The 19,784-nt window shown below is 40.1% G+C and overlaps 2 protein-coding genes across 3 annotated transcripts; both read right to left on the bottom strand.

Moving 5' to 3' along the window:
• Window positions 1-1,517: 1,517 nt before the first annotated feature.
• Window positions 1,518-6,072, bottom strand: LOC137746148 (amidase 1-like). 2 transcript variants are annotated; one of them, XM_068486230.1, is made up of 9 exons: window positions 5,920-6,072; window positions 5,289-5,441; window positions 5,085-5,209; window positions 4,885-5,010; window positions 4,366-4,548; window positions 3,980-4,127; window positions 3,693-3,861; window positions 3,355-3,489; window positions 1,518-1,870 (listed from the first exon to the last, which is right to left on the bottom strand). In XM_068486230.1, the coding sequence occupies exons 1-9, from the start codon at window positions 6,027-6,029 to the stop codon at window positions 1,733-1,735; spliced, it is 1,287 nt and encodes a 428-aa protein (XP_068342331.1). In that variant the 5' UTR covers window positions 6,030-6,072; the 3' UTR covers window positions 1,518-1,732. The 2 variants fall into 2 exon arrangements, with proteins under 2 accessions (XP_068342331.1, XP_068342330.1); XM_068486229.1 differs by lacking the exon at window positions 1,518-1,870 and adding an exon at window positions 2,810-3,218.
• Window positions 6,073-9,568: 3,496 nt separating this feature from the next.
• On the bottom strand, window positions 9,569-12,847 carry LOC137746149 (amidase 1-like). Its single transcript, XM_068486231.1, has 9 exons — window positions 12,587-12,847; window positions 12,137-12,289; window positions 11,821-11,945; window positions 11,621-11,746; window positions 11,095-11,277; window positions 10,697-10,844; window positions 10,408-10,576; window positions 10,038-10,172; window positions 9,569-9,924 (listed from the first exon to the last, which is right to left on the bottom strand). Exons 1-9 carry the CDS (start codon window positions 12,694-12,696, stop codon window positions 9,787-9,789), a joined length of 1,287 nt encoding a protein of 428 aa, XP_068342332.1. The 5' UTR covers window positions 12,697-12,847; the 3' UTR covers window positions 9,569-9,786.
• Window positions 12,848-19,784: the final 6,937 nt, after the last annotated feature.

Here is a 19,784-nt window from a genome sequence, read left to right as displayed (position 1 = left end):
AAAAAGGTACCATATAAAAGCTACCAATTTTTTGTATGTAAAATGTCATTAATATAAGTAATGACAAATCATGGGTTTTATTTAAATATAGTTTATCTTAATGACAAATCATGTCATTATTTTTATATAAGTATAATTTTTTTTTTTTAATTTTCAATCCCACAAATCATGGATTTTATTTAAAATCTCATTAATATAAGTAATTGTAATAACCTACATAGAAATGAATTATTGTATTAATTTCAGGGACTTCAATAAAAAAACTGAAAATCAACAGGTTTCAATCAAAGAACGTTAATAAATAGGAACCGCATCCAAAGTCACCTTAATACTATCCAAGTATATGGAGTGGGTATTTTCTCCTCATAAGATAAACAGTATACGAAAAGCGGTGGAGTGGTTTCTACTCTCATTTGGACATATGCAATCTCTTTACTTTCTAGCCATTGTATTGATAATTTAAGGACAAAATCAAGAAAGAAAATACAGGAGGTGAAAAGGAGAGTACGGAAAAAAATGCGACAATGAAGAATAAATTGTAGCAATGGTCTCTCAACTTTAACCAAATTAGAGCAGTGTTCCTTCAACCAAAAATCCATTCACATTGGTCCCTCAACTCATCAAAACGTGTAACTATGGTCCTTTTCATCAACTTCTATCAGAACTCTGTCAAAATGAGTTATGTTGGAAGGACCATTGCTACAATGGGTTAAAGTTGAAGGAGTATTGCTACAATGGGTTAAAGTTGAAGGAGCATTGCTACAATGTGTTAAAGTTGAAGGATCATTGCTCTAATTGAATTAAAGTTGAGGGAGCATTTCCTTAGTTAGATTAAAGTTGAAGGACCATTAATACAATTTTTCTTATTTGATTTTTTATATTTGCCCCTTAATTTACCCTCACGTGCATGACATGTGACTCATTTTTAATGAAGTTCCAACGGAGTTGACAAAAAAGACCATATCTGCACGTTTTGATGAATTTAGAGACCAATGGTAATGAACTTTTAGTTGAGAGACCATTGCTCCAAGTAGGTTAAAGTTGAGAAATCATTGCTGCAATTTCCTCCACAATGAAAGCTAATATATAAGCTTGATAGCTTGCTCATGGACCATACACAAGGATAAAAGCTGGAAAATTCCTGTCTATTTTAACCCTTATGAGTGATTTGGCGGTTGTGGTGCTTTTATAAAAAACAGCTTATGAAAAAAATCTGAAACATCAAATGTGTTTGGTAAAGAAAAAAAAAAGTTTATTTAAAAAATTGTTGTCAATGACAACAAAAAAGCAAAGAAAAGCAAAGTCTACTATGCTTCTAAAAATTTCTAAGCATAGTGAACAGTGGACATTTAATGAAATTTTCAAATTACGAAGTATACCCTTGCATATTTTACAAAATAACAATCGTTGCCCGTTCAGTATTCCTTTTGATAATTATTATATCACATTAAATGTCATATCATTTTTAGTATTTAACATATTCACGTCAAATTTATATAAAGGTTTACAAAACACTTAGATACTGTTTTTTTTTTTTTTTTTACAAGCACTTTTACAATAAAAGTTTATCAAACGTTCAACAACTTTATTTTACAACTGTTTATTCTCAAAACACAGCAGAAACCGTTTTTTTTTTTTTTAAACATAACAATACCAAATTAGCAGAGCTTACAAGCAAATATATTAGGAAAGGATTATCAGAATCTGCAACTCAAAATCTTGTAGTCAACATTCACAACTTCCCGACGTGTTCTTTGAGAGTGTCGTGAAGAGTCTCGACAAGATTGAGCAGGAACCCATCTGAGCCATGCTTTGCCAGCAAGGAAACTGAAACAGGTAGGTTATCGCACATCCCTAATGGTATGCTCACCTGCAAATATGTAGAAATAAGTTACAAACTTTCGCAAGAAAAAGATCGTAACATGTCGTATACAAACATGGAGAGGGGGACGAAGAGGTAGAGATAGATAAGGGCTTAAAAACCTGGCAGAATCTGGAAACTACGGCAATGGATAGGAAGTTGAAAGCCCTGGCATGAAAACCGTCCAGTGTAGTAGGATCTGTTTGCAGCTTTGGTGGATCCCCTGGAACTGTAGGCATTGCGAGGACAGCGAAATCTTGATGAGTAAATCAAAGAGATTGTGTTACGTATTCATTAAAGACAGTATGTATCATCCATTTCTTCAGCTAAAAGTTTTGTTTTAAGAGCAAACTTTGTCCCTTACCAATACGGGATAACTCTCAACAATGTGTATGTGTGGTATCTCGCTGGAGAGGAGAACATCGAGAGAAAGAGAGAGAACTGGGAGTGAGTGGGGAGAGAAGAGAGGGAAGTGAGGGAAAGAAAGAGAGTTACAAAAATCAGAAAAAGAAAGAAAAGAGGAAGGGAATCGGGGACAAATCAGGAGCTGGGCCCCTTGGGCTCACCAATAAAGATCCAAAAACCAATTTCAAAATAAAAAGATCTAGCCCAAAATGAAATTTCACGAAAATACCCCATTCGTTCCTATAAAATCGGGTCGGGTTGTTACAGATTTGAGGTTGTCGTGCTTTTATAAAAAAAACATCTTATGAAAAAATCTGGAACATTAAATGTGTTTGGTAAAGAAAAAAAGTGCTTGCTTAAAAAACTGATGTCAATGATAACACAAAAGCAAAGAAAGGCAGAAGCAAGGTCTACCATGCCTTTAAAAATTTCTAAGCATAGTGAACAGTGGGCATTTAAATTTTCAAATGACAAGTATACCCCTGCATATTTTACAAAATAAGAATGTTGCCTGTGGAGTATTCTCTTTTGACAATTACTATATCACATTAAATGTCATATCTTTTTTAGTATTTAACATATTCACATCAATTTTATATAAAATTTTACAAAACACTCGGATACCTTCTTTTTTTCTTTTTCGTTTTTTTTTTTTTAATTTTTACAAGCACATTTACAATAAAACACAGCAGAAGAATTTTTTTTTTTTTTTTTTATTTTTTAAACAAAACAATACTAAACTAGCAGAACTTATTTGCACATGTATTAGGAAAAGATTATCAGAATCTGCAGCTCAAAATCTTGTAGTCAACATTCACAACTTCCCAACGTGTTCCTTAAGAGTGTCGTAAAGAGTCTCCACAAGATTGAGCAAGAACCCATCCGAACCATGCTTTGTCAGCAAGGAAACTGAAACAGGTAGGTTATCGCACATCCCTAGTGGTATACTCACCTGCAAATACGTAGAAATAAGTTACAAACTTTCGCAAGATACTTGCAGTCAATGACAAAGAAAAAGATCATAATGTGTTGTATACAAACATGGAGAGGGGGAGGAAGAGGTAGAGATAGATAGAGGGCTTAAAAACCTGGCAGAATCCAGAAACTACGGCAATGGATAGGAAGCTGAAAGCCCTGGCACGAAAAGCTCCCAGTGTAGTAGGATCTGTTTGCAGCTTTGGTGGATCCCCTGGAACTGTAGGCATTGCAAGGACACCGAAATCCTGATGAGTAAATCAAAGAGATTATGTTACGTATTCATAAGAGACAGAATGTATCATCCATTTCTTCTGCTAAAAGTTTTGTTTTAAGAGCAAAAGGAAGGAAGATGCTGAACTCATTTGATATGAAGTGACGGATTCCTAAAACGAACTTTGGCATGTGCAAAGAGGAGAGAGAGAGAGAGAGAGAGAGAGAGAGAGAGTACCCCGAGAAGGTCAGTAAGAGCAGCACGCAATTCAGTCATCACGGAGTGAATAACATCGACATTTTCATCTGTTGACCGAACAACTGCCCATATACGTTCTGCTATCCCGGGACCTAAGTCAGGTCTGACTGTCCTAACCCATTCACCATGGTTGCTCTTTAATTCATACCTGTTCTATCAACCAAATAATAAATTTGGAATCCATTATGAACAACAAATTTAATTTTTGTTAATCAAGATGAAGATGCAGAAATTATCATTCATATTCAAGTCCACCAAATCAGCACCTTACGAGAAGACGATTGGCAGTTGATAGGGCTGCCAATGATGGTATAATGTACTCTTCACTTGGATTTCCTTTATCCAAGAAAGAGTTCAAGCTTGGAACTTTGTCCTTGACAACGTCCCCGAGGTTAGCATGTTTTATAACATGACCTACATTTGCAGATATAACAAGTGAGCTTCTTCTTTCCATGTTATGAGCTTGTCCCTATCTCAGCAGGAGACCTAATTTAATAAAGAGAATGATGATTTTCAGGTACTTATCTCTCTACTGAATTTAATGGCCTATTTGTGTCTTAAAAAGCGGGGAATTATAAATTAGACTCGATTCATGTCAATCAAAATACTTACAGGGAGAGATGAAACAGATGAATACGGTCAAATCACTTACCCCCAAATAACTTCTCAACTGAGTCAACAAGTACTTGTTTCACTCGACTGCTTGGAACACTTGAAATCTGGAAACAGTCATCTGCGATGATTAACTGAGTGGGTACGACAGGACTCGTATCAGGCAATTGGAGTAACACTCGTCCAACTCTATTCAAAATCGTAGGATTCCTTGCAAACCATCCTATATCAGAAGTTAGTGTCAAAGGGATGGTTTCCGATTGCTTAGAGTGCTAGATAGATCATTCGAATAGGTAAAGCTTTCGAAGTACTATATTTCCAATTGCAGAAAAACTTAAACACATAAGTGTCACGAGTAATCAACAAAGATGCAGAATGCATGGATGGCATATGAATCATTGAAGTGGAAGAAGTTAGCTACTTTCTAGAAATAAAGAGAGAGATATTTCCTGTTACATAAAATCGAGGGAAAAAAACCGAAACATGACCTTTTTTTTGTCACAACCAGAAATCCATTTCCTAAGCCAGTTTGCAATATAAAATGTCATTGATTTCTTACCCACTGTATCGAAACTTTGTGCCAGAGGAGTAACTCCAGAAGTAGAAATGACACCATGAGATGGCCGAAACCCAAAAATTCCACAATACGAAGCAGGAATTCTTACACTTCCTCCAGTGTCAGTTCCTGAAAAAGTGAGGGTCTTGTGCTTCAACATAAAGAAGCAAGAAAACAACAAAAGCACACTAGGAATAACTTACCTAAGGAAAAATCTGCGAGGCCTGCAGCTACGACAACAGCAGAACCGCTAGAAGAGCCTCCAGGCACCCTATCTGGTGCGCACGGATTTCTGGGTGTGCCATAATGCTTGTTCTCTCCACTTATACTGCCAACAACACAATGCGAAATTCAAGGGCCTTTTCTGTCGAGTGATTTTCGAATGCACAAAATCATTGTTTAAATACCAGTATGCCATTTCATCCATGACAGTTATACCAATACTTGTGGCACCTCCACTCAATATTGCCGAAACAGCCGGAGCTGTTGATTCAGCAGCCGGGTGAGTCCTCGCCCAATCAGGATTCCCAAACCCAGTCACACGTCCAGCCACATCAAATCTGCCTCCAAGTTCAAATTTCAGTGAACACAAAAATGTTTTGGCTTTTACACACACACACACACATGAAAAAAAAATGCACAAGCACGCAAAAAACCACACAAAGCAGGAAGATTTATTAAAACGCTTCTCTGAAATAGCACTTCTCATCATAAGTGCTTTTGTTGGAAGTATTTTAACTTTAGTAGAAACAAATCCACCACAAAGTTTCATTAAAAATTCAAGTACTTCAGAAAAGAAGAAAAAAACATTTGAACTTTTTTTCTGAAAGTCCCTTTAGTCATTCTTAAATGAAGAAACGCCCAATCACAGAAACAACACACAAAATTGGGTTCTTGGAGAAAACTGATTGAACCCAAATCCGAAATTCGCAAATAAGCACAAAAGCATATGAATTTCAAATATAATACTACAAACGTTGAAGCATCCACCAAATAGAAGAGTGATATAATTGAGGAAAATTTAAGAGTAGCACTCACATGTCTTTAACAGCAAAGGTGAGGCCGCTCAGAGGAAGGCCATGTGACGAAGACGGCGGTCGAAGAAGGAATTTCTCCACGAAAGCTCCATGATCTGAGTCTATCGCCATCTCTCTCTGCCACTGCCGTCTCAGACAAGACGACCCGCAACGTTTTTTTTCCCTAAAAGAAAGGACATTCTGGTAATTTCACAGGTGGGGGATATTTTACCACTTTTGAACCACTTCATGGATGACATGTGGCACCTCTATTTGGTGCCTCTATCCTTTCTGTCCTCCCGTGCTCTCTCACTCTAGAAACATCTCTCCCTCTTATATCTAATGGCTTTTGTATGAGATTATAAGTTGTTAGGTTATTAATTGGTTTTATAGTAAAATTTTAATTTTTTTCATGATATCAAAACAAATTGTTCTAAATATGAAGTATAATGATCATACATGTTCCACGTCACTTTGTTATATTATCCACGTGCTAAGTTTAAAAATTCGCTATATGTGAAATGACACGTTAAGAATGAGTTTCATGTTTATGGGACAAGGACTTTTGCATGAGCTTGTATTTGAATTAAATTACTTCTCATATCCAATTGGTTTTACGTGAAACCAACCTTTTTTATCTTTCTCGGTGCTCACCTCTCCGGCGAGATCACACACACACACACTCATACGTACATACGCACAACCATCACGAGTATACCACCATCACCCCCTGGACTCTTTTATCCCTCTCACCTTCCCAAGCTCCCACCCTCCCTTTCTCGGCACTGCACAGTTACTGTGCACGAGTTCTTTTTGACGAGGTAAGCACCCTAGACCCCTATAAATTATGTTAGAGTAGATTAGGTGTTTTGAGACATTTTGGAGTGGTTTGGACGCAGAACTGTTGGGGAAATACATTTCCCAGTTTTTCCAGCGAGTGACCGTGAGTTTCAGGCCATTTTTCGGCCAATCCCGACGTCAACGTCGCTCCGTGTTGGTAAGACTCGAACCCTTACTCTTTGATCTTCATTTTGGATTTTGAATGAAGGTTTTTGGTTAAGGCTTGAGCCCGGATCGGAGCCGGGGAAGGCTTCCCGGCGAAAACCCCAAATCCGGTGTTCTTTTTCTTGTTTTCCGGACGGCGTGTGAAAGAATTGGGCCAATTCGGCCCTAACCCAATTGGGAGCCCATTCTAATAGGCATTCTAAACCCGGGCCCGGGTCTAAATCCAATAGGTTGGCCGGCCCAACCCACTACCCTATTGAACCAACCCCAACTGTAAAACTAAAGAATTAAACCCAAACATATAAAACCCATTAAATTGGCCCAACCTATTTAACTAAAACTCAACTTACTAACCCATTAACCCAAAACGCTAACCGAACCAAACCCGAAGCTCAACCCGGATGAGACCCATCAGACCTGACCCGTTGATTTTTTGGTCAACCTGGACAGTTGATCGTTGACGGGTCAACTTTAAAAGTTGATTTTGACTCGGGTTGACTTCTCGGATTTCGGACGAGACCCCTCCTAAACTAATTTCGACGTCCAGATTTCAACCCCATGCTCCGTTTTCCCAAATTCTAATTTTTAAGTAGAGTTTTATTAAATGTAATGTAATCTCTTTATGTTTAGGTGCATCAGTTAAAGGTGATCAAGCCCATCCTAGTACGAGCAGCCCTCCTGTAGTAGAATACAGTGAATGGACCCCTTCTTAACCTATATATTTTTATAAAATATTAGCCTAGCATGCATTTAATGCGTTTTATATTATGTTTTCCGGATTTCTATAATTTTGGTTTATATAGAATTCATAATTTTATTAAGTTGCTTTATGAAATATTATGATTTATTGAAATTATGTTTTTACTAGCGGATACGAATTATTGGAATTGCATATATGAAACTCCTTGAATTTACGAATATGTTTTATATACGATTTATGAAATGAGATTTCGAACCCTTGAGTTTCGGTGATCTGGCTTGAGATTTTGAAATATGTTTTCGATACTTATCTAGTGGGTTATCATACGGCACATCCGCACACCACGGGTATTGTCTATGGCCATAGGACACAGATGATGAAGGAGTGAGATATGATATATTATATATACCCCCAACTTCACCGCCAAAAACGGTGTCGGACAGCTTCACTAGCCACGGCTAGTGTCGGTGTGGATATATGCTATTTTATACAGCTTCACCTACGGGTGATGAACAAGTTATTCAGCTTCACCTTCGGATGATGGATAGGTTATACAGCTTCACCTTCGGGTGATGGACAGGTATTGCCTTCGGGCGACTATGATACCCCTAGTTGAGTACAGCACAGATATGATTTACTATATTTCACAAATGTTTTACACTACATGCTAGGGTTTTTCATAAAACCTACTATGTAGTATTATATATATGTTTTCAAAACAAGGGGCTATTATGTTCTAAAATAAATTGGTTTTCGTACTATTAGTATTATTGTAAATTATGGTCCAATCACCTTTTCTGTTTTTGCACCCCCTCAGACCATAGTGAACAAGAGTACGACCTAAGCTTCGAGGCTTTTCCATACCAAGGACTCTATTTGCTTTCATCTATGTATGGCTCTTCTTGACTCTTGTAATTTGACGCTCACCTTTCCTTTGTAATCTACTTAGTGGTATGCTCTGGACGTATTGTATCTTTACTTCGGACTTGTATTCGTTGATTTTCCTATTTCATTCATGGGAGTTTTGCATCATCACCTTGTCATTTAGCATTCATATTTTCATATTATTTCCGTTTGTTATTCAAATTTGAATTTGCAGATTCTTACATATTCCTATTTGTTCCTTGCTATTCGGGTTTATTCCTACACTTAGGATTTTCATCACTCCTGAATGTAGGTACGCACGTGTCATCCACGTGTCATTAGGATAATTGGGTTGGGACGTGTCAGCGGCTCCACATTTGACCACAGAAGTGAATAGCTCTCCACTCATCAATCATACGATGATCCTATTCAAATGCAAGGACAGATATTATTCCTTAAAAAAATATGTTGTTGATAAGGTGGTCACTTCAGTCAGTGGGGCCAAAGTGGAAAATCTGGAGGTTGCTTAAGTCCTCACTGTGGTCTTAGACATTGAGGATCGATACAAGTGGTCATTGAATTTGTCCAACGTAAATTATTTTGCTCATTTTGTAAAAAAATCTATCAATATCCTTGTTAAGTAGAGAGGTTGATTTGACAAAATACCCTTAAAAAGAAGGACAATTCAATGACAACTTCCATCGATTTTCATTGTCAGAACCAAAGTGAGGAGTCTTGCTGAACTCAGGGACTATTTTAGTCAAAATACTTAAAAAAAAAATAATAATAAACCATATTGTATGAGAATATTGTGAATTTCTTAGCTTATGGATTCAATGCAAGTACACGATGTATTATCACTAGAAACAAAATTTCGAGTGGCAGTTCCATAGATACGCAGACAAAAGTTCATTCCCTGCAGTCGGAATCATAAAATATGTGCTCAGCAAGTTCCACCTCTCTTGGCTCTGTAGTTACTCTGCGTTGCATGCACACAGTATTCCTTTTGATAATTATTATATCACATTAAATGTCATATCATTTTTAGTATTTAACATATTCACGGCAATTTTATATAAAACTTTACAAAACAATTAGATACTTTTCTTTTTATTTTTTATTTTTATTACAAGTACTTTTACAATAAAGGTTTATCAAATGGTCAACAACTTTATTTTACAACTGTTTATTCTCAAAACACAGCAGAAACGTTTTTTTTTTTTTTTTTAAACATAACAATACTAAACTAGCAGAACTTACAAGCACATATATTAGGAAAAGATTATCAGAATCTGCAACTCAAAATCTTGTAGTCAACATTCACAACTTCCCGACGTGTTCTTTGAGAGTGTCGTAAAGAGTCTCCACAAGATTGAGCAGGAACCCATCCGAACCATGTTTTGCCAGCAAGGAAACTGAAACAGGCAGGTTATCGTACATCCCTAGTGGTATACTCACCTGCAAATACGTAGAATTAAGTTACAAACTTTCGCAAGAAAAAGATCGTAACATGTCGTATACAAACATGGAGAGGGGGACGGAGAGGTAAAGATAGATAAGGACTTAAAAACCTGGCAGAATCCGGAAACTACGGCAATGGATAGGAAGCTGAAAGCCCTGGCATGAACACCGTCCAGTGTAGTAGGATCTGTTTGCAGTTTTGGTGGATCCCCTGGAACTGTAGGCATTGCGAGGACACCGAAATCCTGATGAGTAAATCAAAGAGATTGTGTTACGTATTCATTAGAGACAGTTTGTATCATCCATTTCTTCTGCTAAAAGTTTTGTTTTAAGAGAAAAAGGAAGGAAGATGCTAACAAATAATAGTTTGTCAGTCTCTCTACTCTAACAAAATGAACTCATTTGATATGAAGCGACGGATTCTGAAAATGAACTCTGACATGTGCAAAGATGAGAGAGAGAGAGAGAGAGAGAGAGTACCCCGAGAAGGTCAGTAAGAGCAGCGCGCGATTCAGTCATCACGGAGTGACAAACATCAACATTTTCATCTGTTGACCGAACAGCTGCCCATACACGTTCTGCTATCCCGGGACCTAAGTCAGGTCTGACTGTACTAACCCATTCACCATGGTTGCTCTTCAATTCATACCTATTCAATCAACCAAATAATAAATTTGGAATTCTTTATGAACGACAAATTTAATTTTTGTTAATCAAGATGAAGATGCAAAAATTATCACACTCATATTTAAGTCCACCAAATCAGCACCTTTCAAGTAGACCATCGGCGGTTGATAGGGCTGCCAATGACGGTATAATGTACTCTTCACTTGGATTTCCTTTATCCAAGAAAGAGTTCAAGCTTGGAACTTTGTCCTTGACAACGTCCCCGAGGTTAGCATGTTTTATAACATGACCTGCATTTGCAGATATAACGAGTGAGCTGAGCTTCTTCTTTCCATGTTATGAGCTTGTCCCTATCTCAGCAGGAGACCTAATTTAATTAAGTGAATGATTTTCAGGTAATAATCTGTCTATTGAACTTAATGGCCCATTTGTGTCTTAAAACGCGGGGGAATTATAAATTGGACTCGATTCATGTCAATCAAAATACTTACAGCGAGAGATGAAACAGATGAATACAATGAATACGGTCAAATCACTTACCCCCAAATAACTTCTCAACTGAGTCAACAAGTACTTGTTTCACTCGACTGCTTGGAACACTTGAAATCTGGAAACAGTCTTCTGCGATGATTAACTGAGTGGGTACGACAGGACCCATATCAGGCAATTGGAGTAACACTCGCCCAACTCTATTCAAAATCGCAGGATTCCTTGCAAACCATCCTATATCAGAAGTTAGTGTTAGTGTCAAAAGGATGGTTTCCAATTGCTTAGAGTGCTAGATAGATCATTCGCATAGGTCAAGCTTTCGAAGTACTATATTTCCAATTGCAGAAAATCTTAAACACATAAGTGGCACGAGTAATAATCAACAAAGATGCAGAATGCATGGATGGCATATGAATCATTGAAGCGGAAGAAGTTAGCTACTTTCTAGAAATAGAGAGACATATTTCCTGTTACATAAAATCGAGGGAAAAAACCAAAACATGACCTTTTTTTTTGTCACAACCAGAAATCTATTTCCTAAGCCAGTCTGCAGTATAAAATGTCATTGATTTCTCACCCACTGTATCCAAACTTTGTGCCAGAGGAGTAACTCCAGAAGTAGAAATGACACCATGAGATGGCCGAAAACCAAAAATTCCACAATACGAAGCAGGAGCTCTTACACTTCCTCCAGTGTCGGTTCCTGAAAAAGTGAGGGTCTTGTGCTTCAACATAAAGAAGAAAGAAAACAACAAAAGCACACAAGGAATAACTTACCTAAGGAAAAATCTGCGAGGCCTGCAGCTACGGCAACAGCAGAACCGCTAGAAGAGCCTCCAGGCACCCTATCTGGTGCGCACGGATTTTTGGGTGTGCCATAATGCTTGTTCTCTCCATTTAAACTGCCAACAACACAATGCGAAATTCAAGGGCGTTTTCTGTCGAGTGATTTTCGAATTCACAAAATTACTATTTAAATACTTTTACCACGAAAAGAAACTTGTAGAGATAAATCAGTTGTCAAAATTTTTGCAAACAAAACAGTAATGCAGGTTTAAGCGTGTGAAGTAAGACAAGGCCTCTTTGCACTAACCTGTATGCCATTTCCTCCATGACAGTTATGCCAATACTTGTGGCACCTCCACTCAAAATTGCCGATACAACCGGAGCTGTTGATTCAGCAGCCGGGTGAGTCCTCGCCCAATCAGGATTCCCAAACCCAGTCACACGTCCAGCCACATCAAATCTGCCTCCAAGTTCAAATTTCAGTGAACACAAAAATGTTTTGGCTTTTACACACATGAAAAAAATTGCACAATTCAACACCCTGAAGTGCTTTTATTCATTCTCAAATGAAGAAACTCCCAATCACACAAACAACACACAAAATTGGGTTCTTGGAGAAAACATATTGAACCCAAATCCACAATCCGTAAATAAGCACAAAAGCATATGAATTTTAAGTATAACACTACAAAATTTGAAGCATCCACCAAATAGAAGAGTGATATAATTGAGGAAAATTTAAGAGAGTAGCTCTCACATGTCTTTGACAGCAAAGGTGAGACCGCTCAGAGGAAGGTCGGGTAATGAAGACGGCGGTCGAAGAAGGAATTTCTCCACGAAAGCTCCATGATCTGAGTCTGTCGCCATCTCTCTCTGCCACTGCTGTCTCAGACAATCTCAGCCTCAGCAGCAGCTCCACACTTGACGACAGAAGTGAAAAGCTCTCCACTCATCAATCATACGATGATCCTATTCAAATGCAAGGACAGATATTATTCCTTAAAAAAATCTGTTGTTGATAAGGTGGTCACTTCAGTCAGTGAGGGAAAGTGGAAATTCTGGAGGTTGCTTTAAGTCCTCACTGTGGTCCTTAGACATTGAGGATCAATACAAGTGATCATTGAATTTGTTCAACGTAAATTATTTTGCTTATTTTGTATAAAATCTATCAATATCCTATTTAAGTGGAGGGGTTGTTACACCCGTCCCTGCTTATAAGAATAATTCTGTAATTCTCCCTAAAAATTTATAGAATTATCACTTTAGTCTTCAATTTTCAACCAATCAAGATCTGAAAAATTTAGTCTTCTACTCTACCCTAGGCTGCCACGTGGCGGCACCTTAACCCACTTCCCCTTTTTCTCTTTTGTCCCCCAACTGCCGTGTCCCTCTTTTCTTCTTTCTGTTTTTTTTTTCTTTTTCTTCTGTTCCTTCTTTTCTTTTGTTGTCTGCACCTTTTTTCCTTTCTTTTCGAAAGCTCTCTCATTCCTCTTGTTCTTCTTCCCCGTGACAACACACACACACACACCCGCAGCTACACCTATTCGAAGAAATCATCACCATCATCGCCGTTGAATTGCTTCTCTCTCTCTTTCTCTCTCCCCTGCTCGCGGTGCCGGGAGTACGCCGAGCATCTCCGGCGAATTTTAGCTTGTTTTCCGGTTGGCTTTGATCGTTGACTTTTTGTGTTTTCTTACGGGGACCCTCCTAGGCTAATTTCGACGTTCTAAACCCGTTTCCGATGTCTATTTTCTCAAATTCAATCGTTTGAATAGAGTTTAACTGAAAGTCCTCAATTATGTGTTTAGGTGCAATTCTTAGCGGTGATTCTGTTATTCCTGTTTGGTACGGCTTGCACCCTCGGTGTACGGTGAGTGGACCCCTTCTAAAAATGCATGGTTTAATGGTAGAATTGCATACACAGAAAAGCAAGACTTTACGATTATGTTTATGAAACGTTTTGAGATAACATGCTTACTGAGGCTAGTTTGAATTATTACTATTTTTCCTATAACCCATGTTCTTATAGAATATCTGATGGATGACGATATGATATTTAGAACATGTTTAGAACACTTCTTTATAGTATAGATGATGGATGACTTTATACTATGAAGTTGATTTTCAATATATGTATGTTCACTGGTTTTGTACTTACCTAGTGGTCCTTTCCGCTACGGGACGAAGGGATAGATCTGGTCCTTCCCGGGCGACGGTTTGGTGTTGGCATAGGGCCTGGAGTGTGTTTTCCTCTGACTGTCTGCTCAGAGACGGGGAGCCGGCAAGGGGCCTGAAGTGCATTTTTCCTCTAACTGTCTGCTCAGAGACGGGGAGCCGGCATGGGGCCTGAAGTGTTATATCGGACATGCACTAGTGTTTATTATTTATGCGATTTATGATTTAAACATTGCACGACATGCTAGGGTTCGGAAAACCTATATTTATCATTATACTTGTGTTTTCATAAAACCTGGGGGTTAGTACGTTGATAACTGTTTTACTATTACTGTATATATAAACCTGGTCCACTCACCTTTGTTTTGCGCCCCCTTCAGGACCTAAGAACGAGGATTACGACCTAAGCTACGAGGCGTTCCCCTACCAGTGATTTGTGTCATATTCGCTCCGCTTCGCCACTTATTGTAATAGCACTTCTTTATTCTTAGTTCTGCTTGTACTCTGTATTAGAATTATGCTCTGGACGTGCTGTGTGTTTACCTAATTTCAATATTTAGAAGTTGAACTTTTATTTGGGTTTTTAACCTTTATTGCATACTTTAGTTTATTTTTCTCAGTTTTTGTTTTAATTAAATGGTTTCGTCACCCTTCGGGTGTCGGCCAGCACGTGACCATCTTGATGTCCCTAGGACCTCGGGGTCGGAGCGTGTCAGATTGGTATCAGAGCATGGTTAGTTTAAAGCATACTTAGGATTTCATTCCACCATTTGGTAGTCATAATTCTCATTGCATTCTTAATCTCTTGTTATTCTAAATCTTTCTTGCCTCTTTTCAGAATTATGGATCCCACTGGTGGGAATGTGCCTCGTCGAACTCGTTCTGGTTTAGGGGGAGGAATTCAGCAGTTAACTAATGCTATACGGAATGCTTTCACTAATCGACCGAGTCGCACGTATATTGAGATTGCTCGGAGCCATGGTATTCCGGATCTTTATGCAGTTGGGGCTTGTTCGGAGGCCGATGAGTGGCTTGAACAGGTGGAGGACACCTTGGAGAGCATGAGATGCCCGCAAAATGAATGGGTGGATATTGCACTGTATTTCATGAAGGAGGACGCTAAACGTTGGTCGAAATCGGTGAGGCCTCGTCCACCTAATGATCCAATGAATTGGGTTGACTTCAGGAGGACTTTCAGCGATTATTTCTTGAGTCCCAGTTATCAGCTTAGGATGAGGCAACAATTCTTGGAATTTCGCCAGGGCGATTTGAGTATCACGGAGGTAGACTGTACCTTTCGGCGCATGTCGAGACATCATGCAGGGACTTATGGAAACCCGGGTGAAATGATGGTCCAGTTACTGATTTGCTTGAATCCTGAATATCGGGAACCAGTGGCAGCAATAAGGCACAAGAGTTACGAGGAGATGATTGAGACTTGCTTGAGGATTGAACAGTCTAGGTGGGAGACTCAGCATCAGGCGCAGACGCAGTTACAGTTTCAGGGACCACCAAGGTATCAAGACCGCCCTCGGTACTAGAACCAGAGGGGTCGTGGGTTTCAATCTCGGAGCATGAGAGAAGCTGCTGGTTCATCTAATTATGCTGGCCCTCGACACTCTCATTCCTTCAAACGTCAAGGCCAGGGTTCAAGTTCTTCTAGTGAAGGCTCAGGCAATGAATCTGGGAGACGATCCTTCAGTCACTTCAGATCCCCCATTACGTGCCACAGGTGTGGAGGCACAGGACATATTGCCAGATATTGCCCATCTGAGCGACCCGCCGAGAGTTATGCTTCTGCGCCGAGTTACAGTGGAGGGAGTAACCCGAGCTCCAGTTATGGCGGAAACTATAATCGAAGTGACAGTGGGAGTGGAAGCCAAAATACTCAATTTTCCACTCAGAGGCAGCCACAGCAGTTTGGTGCAGCATCAGGTAGCCGCCCTCAAGGAAATCGAGCAGGTCGTAACAACCAAGGTTTTAGGGCTCGAGGTGGCCGTGACGGTGGAGCAGGACCCCAGTTTCATGGACGTATCAACGCCATGACTCAGCAGGAGGCTGATCAGGACCCCCAAGTTATTACTGGTACGTTACTTATTTGTGGTAATTGGGCGAGAGTCCTAATTGATCCAGGTGCTACTTTTTCATTTGTGTCTTCCTCATTTGCACCGAATCTAAATTCGCAACCTACATCGCTTGGGTATGATATGCTTGTACAAATGCCGCATGGAGATTTGTTTTGTGCACAGTGGGAGTTTAAAGGTTGGCCGGTAGTGGTGGAAGGGGAAATAATGGAAGCTAACCTGGTTCCTTTCAATTTGGTGGAGTTCGATGTTATCTTGGGAATGGATTGGCTCTCCAGGCATCGTGTTTATGTCGCGTGTTGGGAGAAATCTGTGACGTTCAATCGGCCTGGACGACCGTCGATCACATTTCAGGGTGAGCGACGAATCCTTCCTAATAGTATTATTTCTGCTATTCGCGCTTCTAAGTTGTTGTCTAAGGGATGTGTAGGGTTTCTAGCCCACGTAGTGACGAGGGATAAACCTTTGTTGAGTCCTAAAGATGTACCAGTGGTGAAGAAATTCACCGATATTTTTCCGGAAGATCTACCAGGGTTACCACCTGCGAGGGAAATTGAATTCACCATCGATTTACTTCCAGGTACATACCCTATTTCGTTACCACCTTATCGAATGGCACCAGCAGAGTTGAGGGAATTGAAGCTTCAACTTCAGGAGTTAGTGGATAAAGGTTATATCCAACCCAGCATGTCTCATTGGGGTGCTCCTGTTCTGTTTGTTAAAAAGAATGATGGTTCGATGAGACTTTGCATCGACTACCGGCAGCTGAACCGGGTGACGGTGAAGAATCGTTATCTTTTGCCTCGGATCGATGATCTGTTTGACCAGCTGAAAGGCGCTCAGATGTTTTCTAAGATCGATCTTCGTTCATGTTATCATCAGCTGCTAATTCGAGAGGAAGATGTACCGAAGATTGCCTTCCGTACTAGGTATGGACACTTTGAATTTCGTGTCATGCCTTTCGGATTGACGAATGCTCCTGCAGCGTTCATGGATTTGATGAACAGAGTCTTCAGACCATATCTGGACCGGTTTGTGATTGTGTTCATCGATGACATTCTGATTTATTCCAAAAGTGTTGACGAACACATGAAACATTTAAGGTTGGTGCTGGAAAGGTTGAGAAGTCGGCAGCTGTATGCTAAGTTCACCAAGTGTCAGTTTTGGCTTAACCAAATCAGCTTTCTCGGACATGTGGTATCTGCTGAAGGAATTAGTGTGGATCCTCAGAAGGTGTCGGCAATAACTACATGGGAGCAACCGAGGACTGTTACAGAGGTGAGGAGTTTCCTAGGTCTGGCTAGCTATTATCGACGTTTTGTGCAGGGTTTCTCAGCAATTGCCTTGCCTTTGAGTAAGTTGACTCGGAAGGAGGTTGAGTTTAAGTGGGATGAAGATTGTGAGCGGAGTTTTCAGGAGCTGAAACGACGTCTCACTCAAGCTCCCGTTCTTGTCCTTCCAGACGATAGCGGCGAGTTTGAAATCTACACGGATGCATTTGGTTCAGGTTTGGGTTGTGTACTGATGCAGCATGAGAGAGTCATTGCTTATGCTTCCAGACAGCTCAAGACCCACGAGAGAAACTACCCTACTCATGATTTGGAACTTGGTGCAGTTGTGTTCGCTCTGAAGATCTGGAGACACTATTTGTATGGTGAGAAGTGCCGCATCTTCACCGATCATAAGAGCCTCAAGTATATCTTTACGCAGAAAGACTTGAATTTGAGGCAGAGAAGGTGGATGGAGCTCATCAGTGAGTATAACTGCACGATCGAATATCATCCCGGACATGCCAATGTAGTAGCGGATGCACTCAGTCGGAAATACCATGGACAACTTACATCCCTTAGAGCTATCCATGTTCCGCTACTATTTTCTCTTTGAGAAACGAGCGTTGTGGTGAACGAGGGTGATCAGGGAGCTTGGTTGGCACACTTCCAAGTTAGACCTGTTTTGGTGGACATGGTTATAGAGGCTCAGAAACTTGATCCGGAGTGTGCGGTCATAAAGGGTTTGATTTCAGAGGGAAAAAGGAAAGAATTTAGCATTCAGAAGGATGGAGCCTTGATGTTGGGAAACAGGCTGTACGTGCCTCAGGATAACGAAGCGGTGAAAAAGGAGATTCTGGATGAAGCGCACCTTTCAGCATATGCCATGCATCTAGGAAGTACCAAATTATATCGCACTATCCGTCCGTTCTATAACTGGGTTGGAATGAAGCGGGATGTGGCGGATTATGTGAGTAGATGCATCATTTGCCAGCAGGTAAAGGCCGAGAGGCAAAGGCCTGGAGGACTAATGCAGAATCTTCCGATACCAGCATGGAAGTGGGAAGACATCACCATGGACTTTGTGTATGGGTTGCCGATGACACAGGCGAGACTGGACGGCATTTGGGTGATTGGGGATCGACTCACTAAGACCGCTCATTTCTTGCCGGTTCGACAGACTTATTCATTAGAGAAGTTATCGAAGTTGTTCATCGATAATATTGTCAGACTTCATGGCGTACCCGTATCCATTGTTTCAGACAGAGATCCCAGGTTTACTTCCAGGTTTTGGAAAGCCTTTAATACTGCCATGGGTACTCAGTTACTGTTCAGCACTGCTTATCATCCACAGACCGATGGTCAGTCTGAGCAGACAATTCAGACGTTAGAGGATATGTTGAGAGTGTCTATCTTCCAATGGAAGGGTAATTGGGATAGCTATCTACCGTTGGCTGAGTTTGCATACAATAATAGCTATCATTCGAGCATCGGTATGGCACCTTTTGAAGCTTTGTATGGAAAAGTGTGTCGGACGCCGTTGTGTTGGACAGAGGTCGGCGAACGGGTGTTAGTGGGACAAGAGATTGTGGACACCACAAATGCTAACATCCAGCTGATTAAAAGAAATCTAAAGACAGCGCAAGATCGACAGAAGAGCATTACGGACAAACATTCCAAGGATCGTGAGTTTAAGGTTGGGGACTTTGTGTTCTTGAAGTTGTCTCCTTGGAAAGGGGTTGTTCGTTTTGGTAAGCGAGGAAAGCTGAGTCCTCGATATGTTGGTCCTTATCAGATTACTGAGAGAATTGGTGCAGTTGCTTACCGTTTGGAGCTACCACCGAAGTTGTCGATGATTCACAACGTTTTCCATGTTTCTATGCTTCGGAAATATGTACCAGATCCCTCACACATTATTCAAGTGGAGCCACTGGAGATAAAATCAGGACGTTAGTTACGTGGAGGAACCCGTGGCTATCCTTGATCGGCAGGATAAAGTGTTGAGGAACAAGGTCATTCCGTTGGTGAAAGTTCTTTGGAGGAACCACACTGTTGAAGAAGCGACGTGGGAAACGGAAAACTTGATGAGAAATCAGTATCCGTTTTTATTTACTTAAGGTTGTAAATTTCGAGGACGAAATTTCTATAAGGGGGGTAGATTGTTACACCCGCCCCTACTTATAAGAATAATTCTGTAATTCTCCCTAAAAATTTATAGAATTATCACTTTAGTCCTCAATTTTCAACCAATCAAGATCTAAAAAATTTAGTCTTCTACTCTACCCTAGGCTGCCACGTGGCAGCACCTTAACCCACTTCCCCTTTTTCTCTTTTGTCCCCCCACTGCCGTGTCCCTCTTTTCTTCTTTCTGTTTTTTTTTCTTTTTCTTCTTTTCCTTCTTTTCTTTTGTTGTCTGCACCTTTTTTCC

The sequence above is a fragment of the Pyrus communis genome, chromosome 9 (genome assembly GCF_963583255.1).
Source record: "Pyrus communis chromosome 9, drPyrComm1.1, whole genome shotgun sequence".
In the NCBI taxonomy this organism is placed as follows: Eukaryota; Viridiplantae; Streptophyta; class Magnoliopsida; order Rosales; family Rosaceae; genus Pyrus; species Pyrus communis.
Note: the sequence above shows the minus strand (reverse complement) of the source record. Positions and strands in the feature narration are given on the sequence as shown.

What these genes read in the sequence shown, in the direction of transcription:
- LOC137746148 (XM_068486230.1), bottom strand. Translation starts at nt 6,029, where the DNA reads ATGGCGATAGACTCAGATCATGGAGCTTTCGTGGAGAAATTCCTTCTT. An exon ending in ACAAAGTTTCGATACAGTGG is followed by an intron (nt 4,549 to 4,884) that starts GTAAGAAATCAA and finishes CTTCTGATATAG; the next exon opens with GATGGTTTGCAAGGAATCCT. An exon ending in AGTTGAGAAGTTATTTGGGG is followed by an intron (nt 4,128 to 4,365) that starts GTAAGTGATTTG and finishes CTGCAAATGTAG; the next exon opens with GTCATGTTATAAAACATGCT.
- LOC137746149 (XM_068486231.1), bottom strand. Translation starts at nt 12,696, where the DNA reads ATGGCGACAGACTCAGATCATGGAGCTTTCGTGGAGAAATTCCTTCTT. An exon ending in ACAAAGTTTGGATACAGTGG is followed by an intron (nt 11,278 to 11,620) that starts GTGAGAAATCAA and finishes CTTCTGATATAG; the next exon opens with GATGGTTTGCAAGGAATCCT. An exon ending in TAGTTTCCGGATTCTGCCAG is followed by an intron (nt 9,925 to 10,037) that starts GTTTTTAAGTCC and finishes ACGTATTTGCAG; the next exon opens with GTGAGTATACCACTAGGGAT.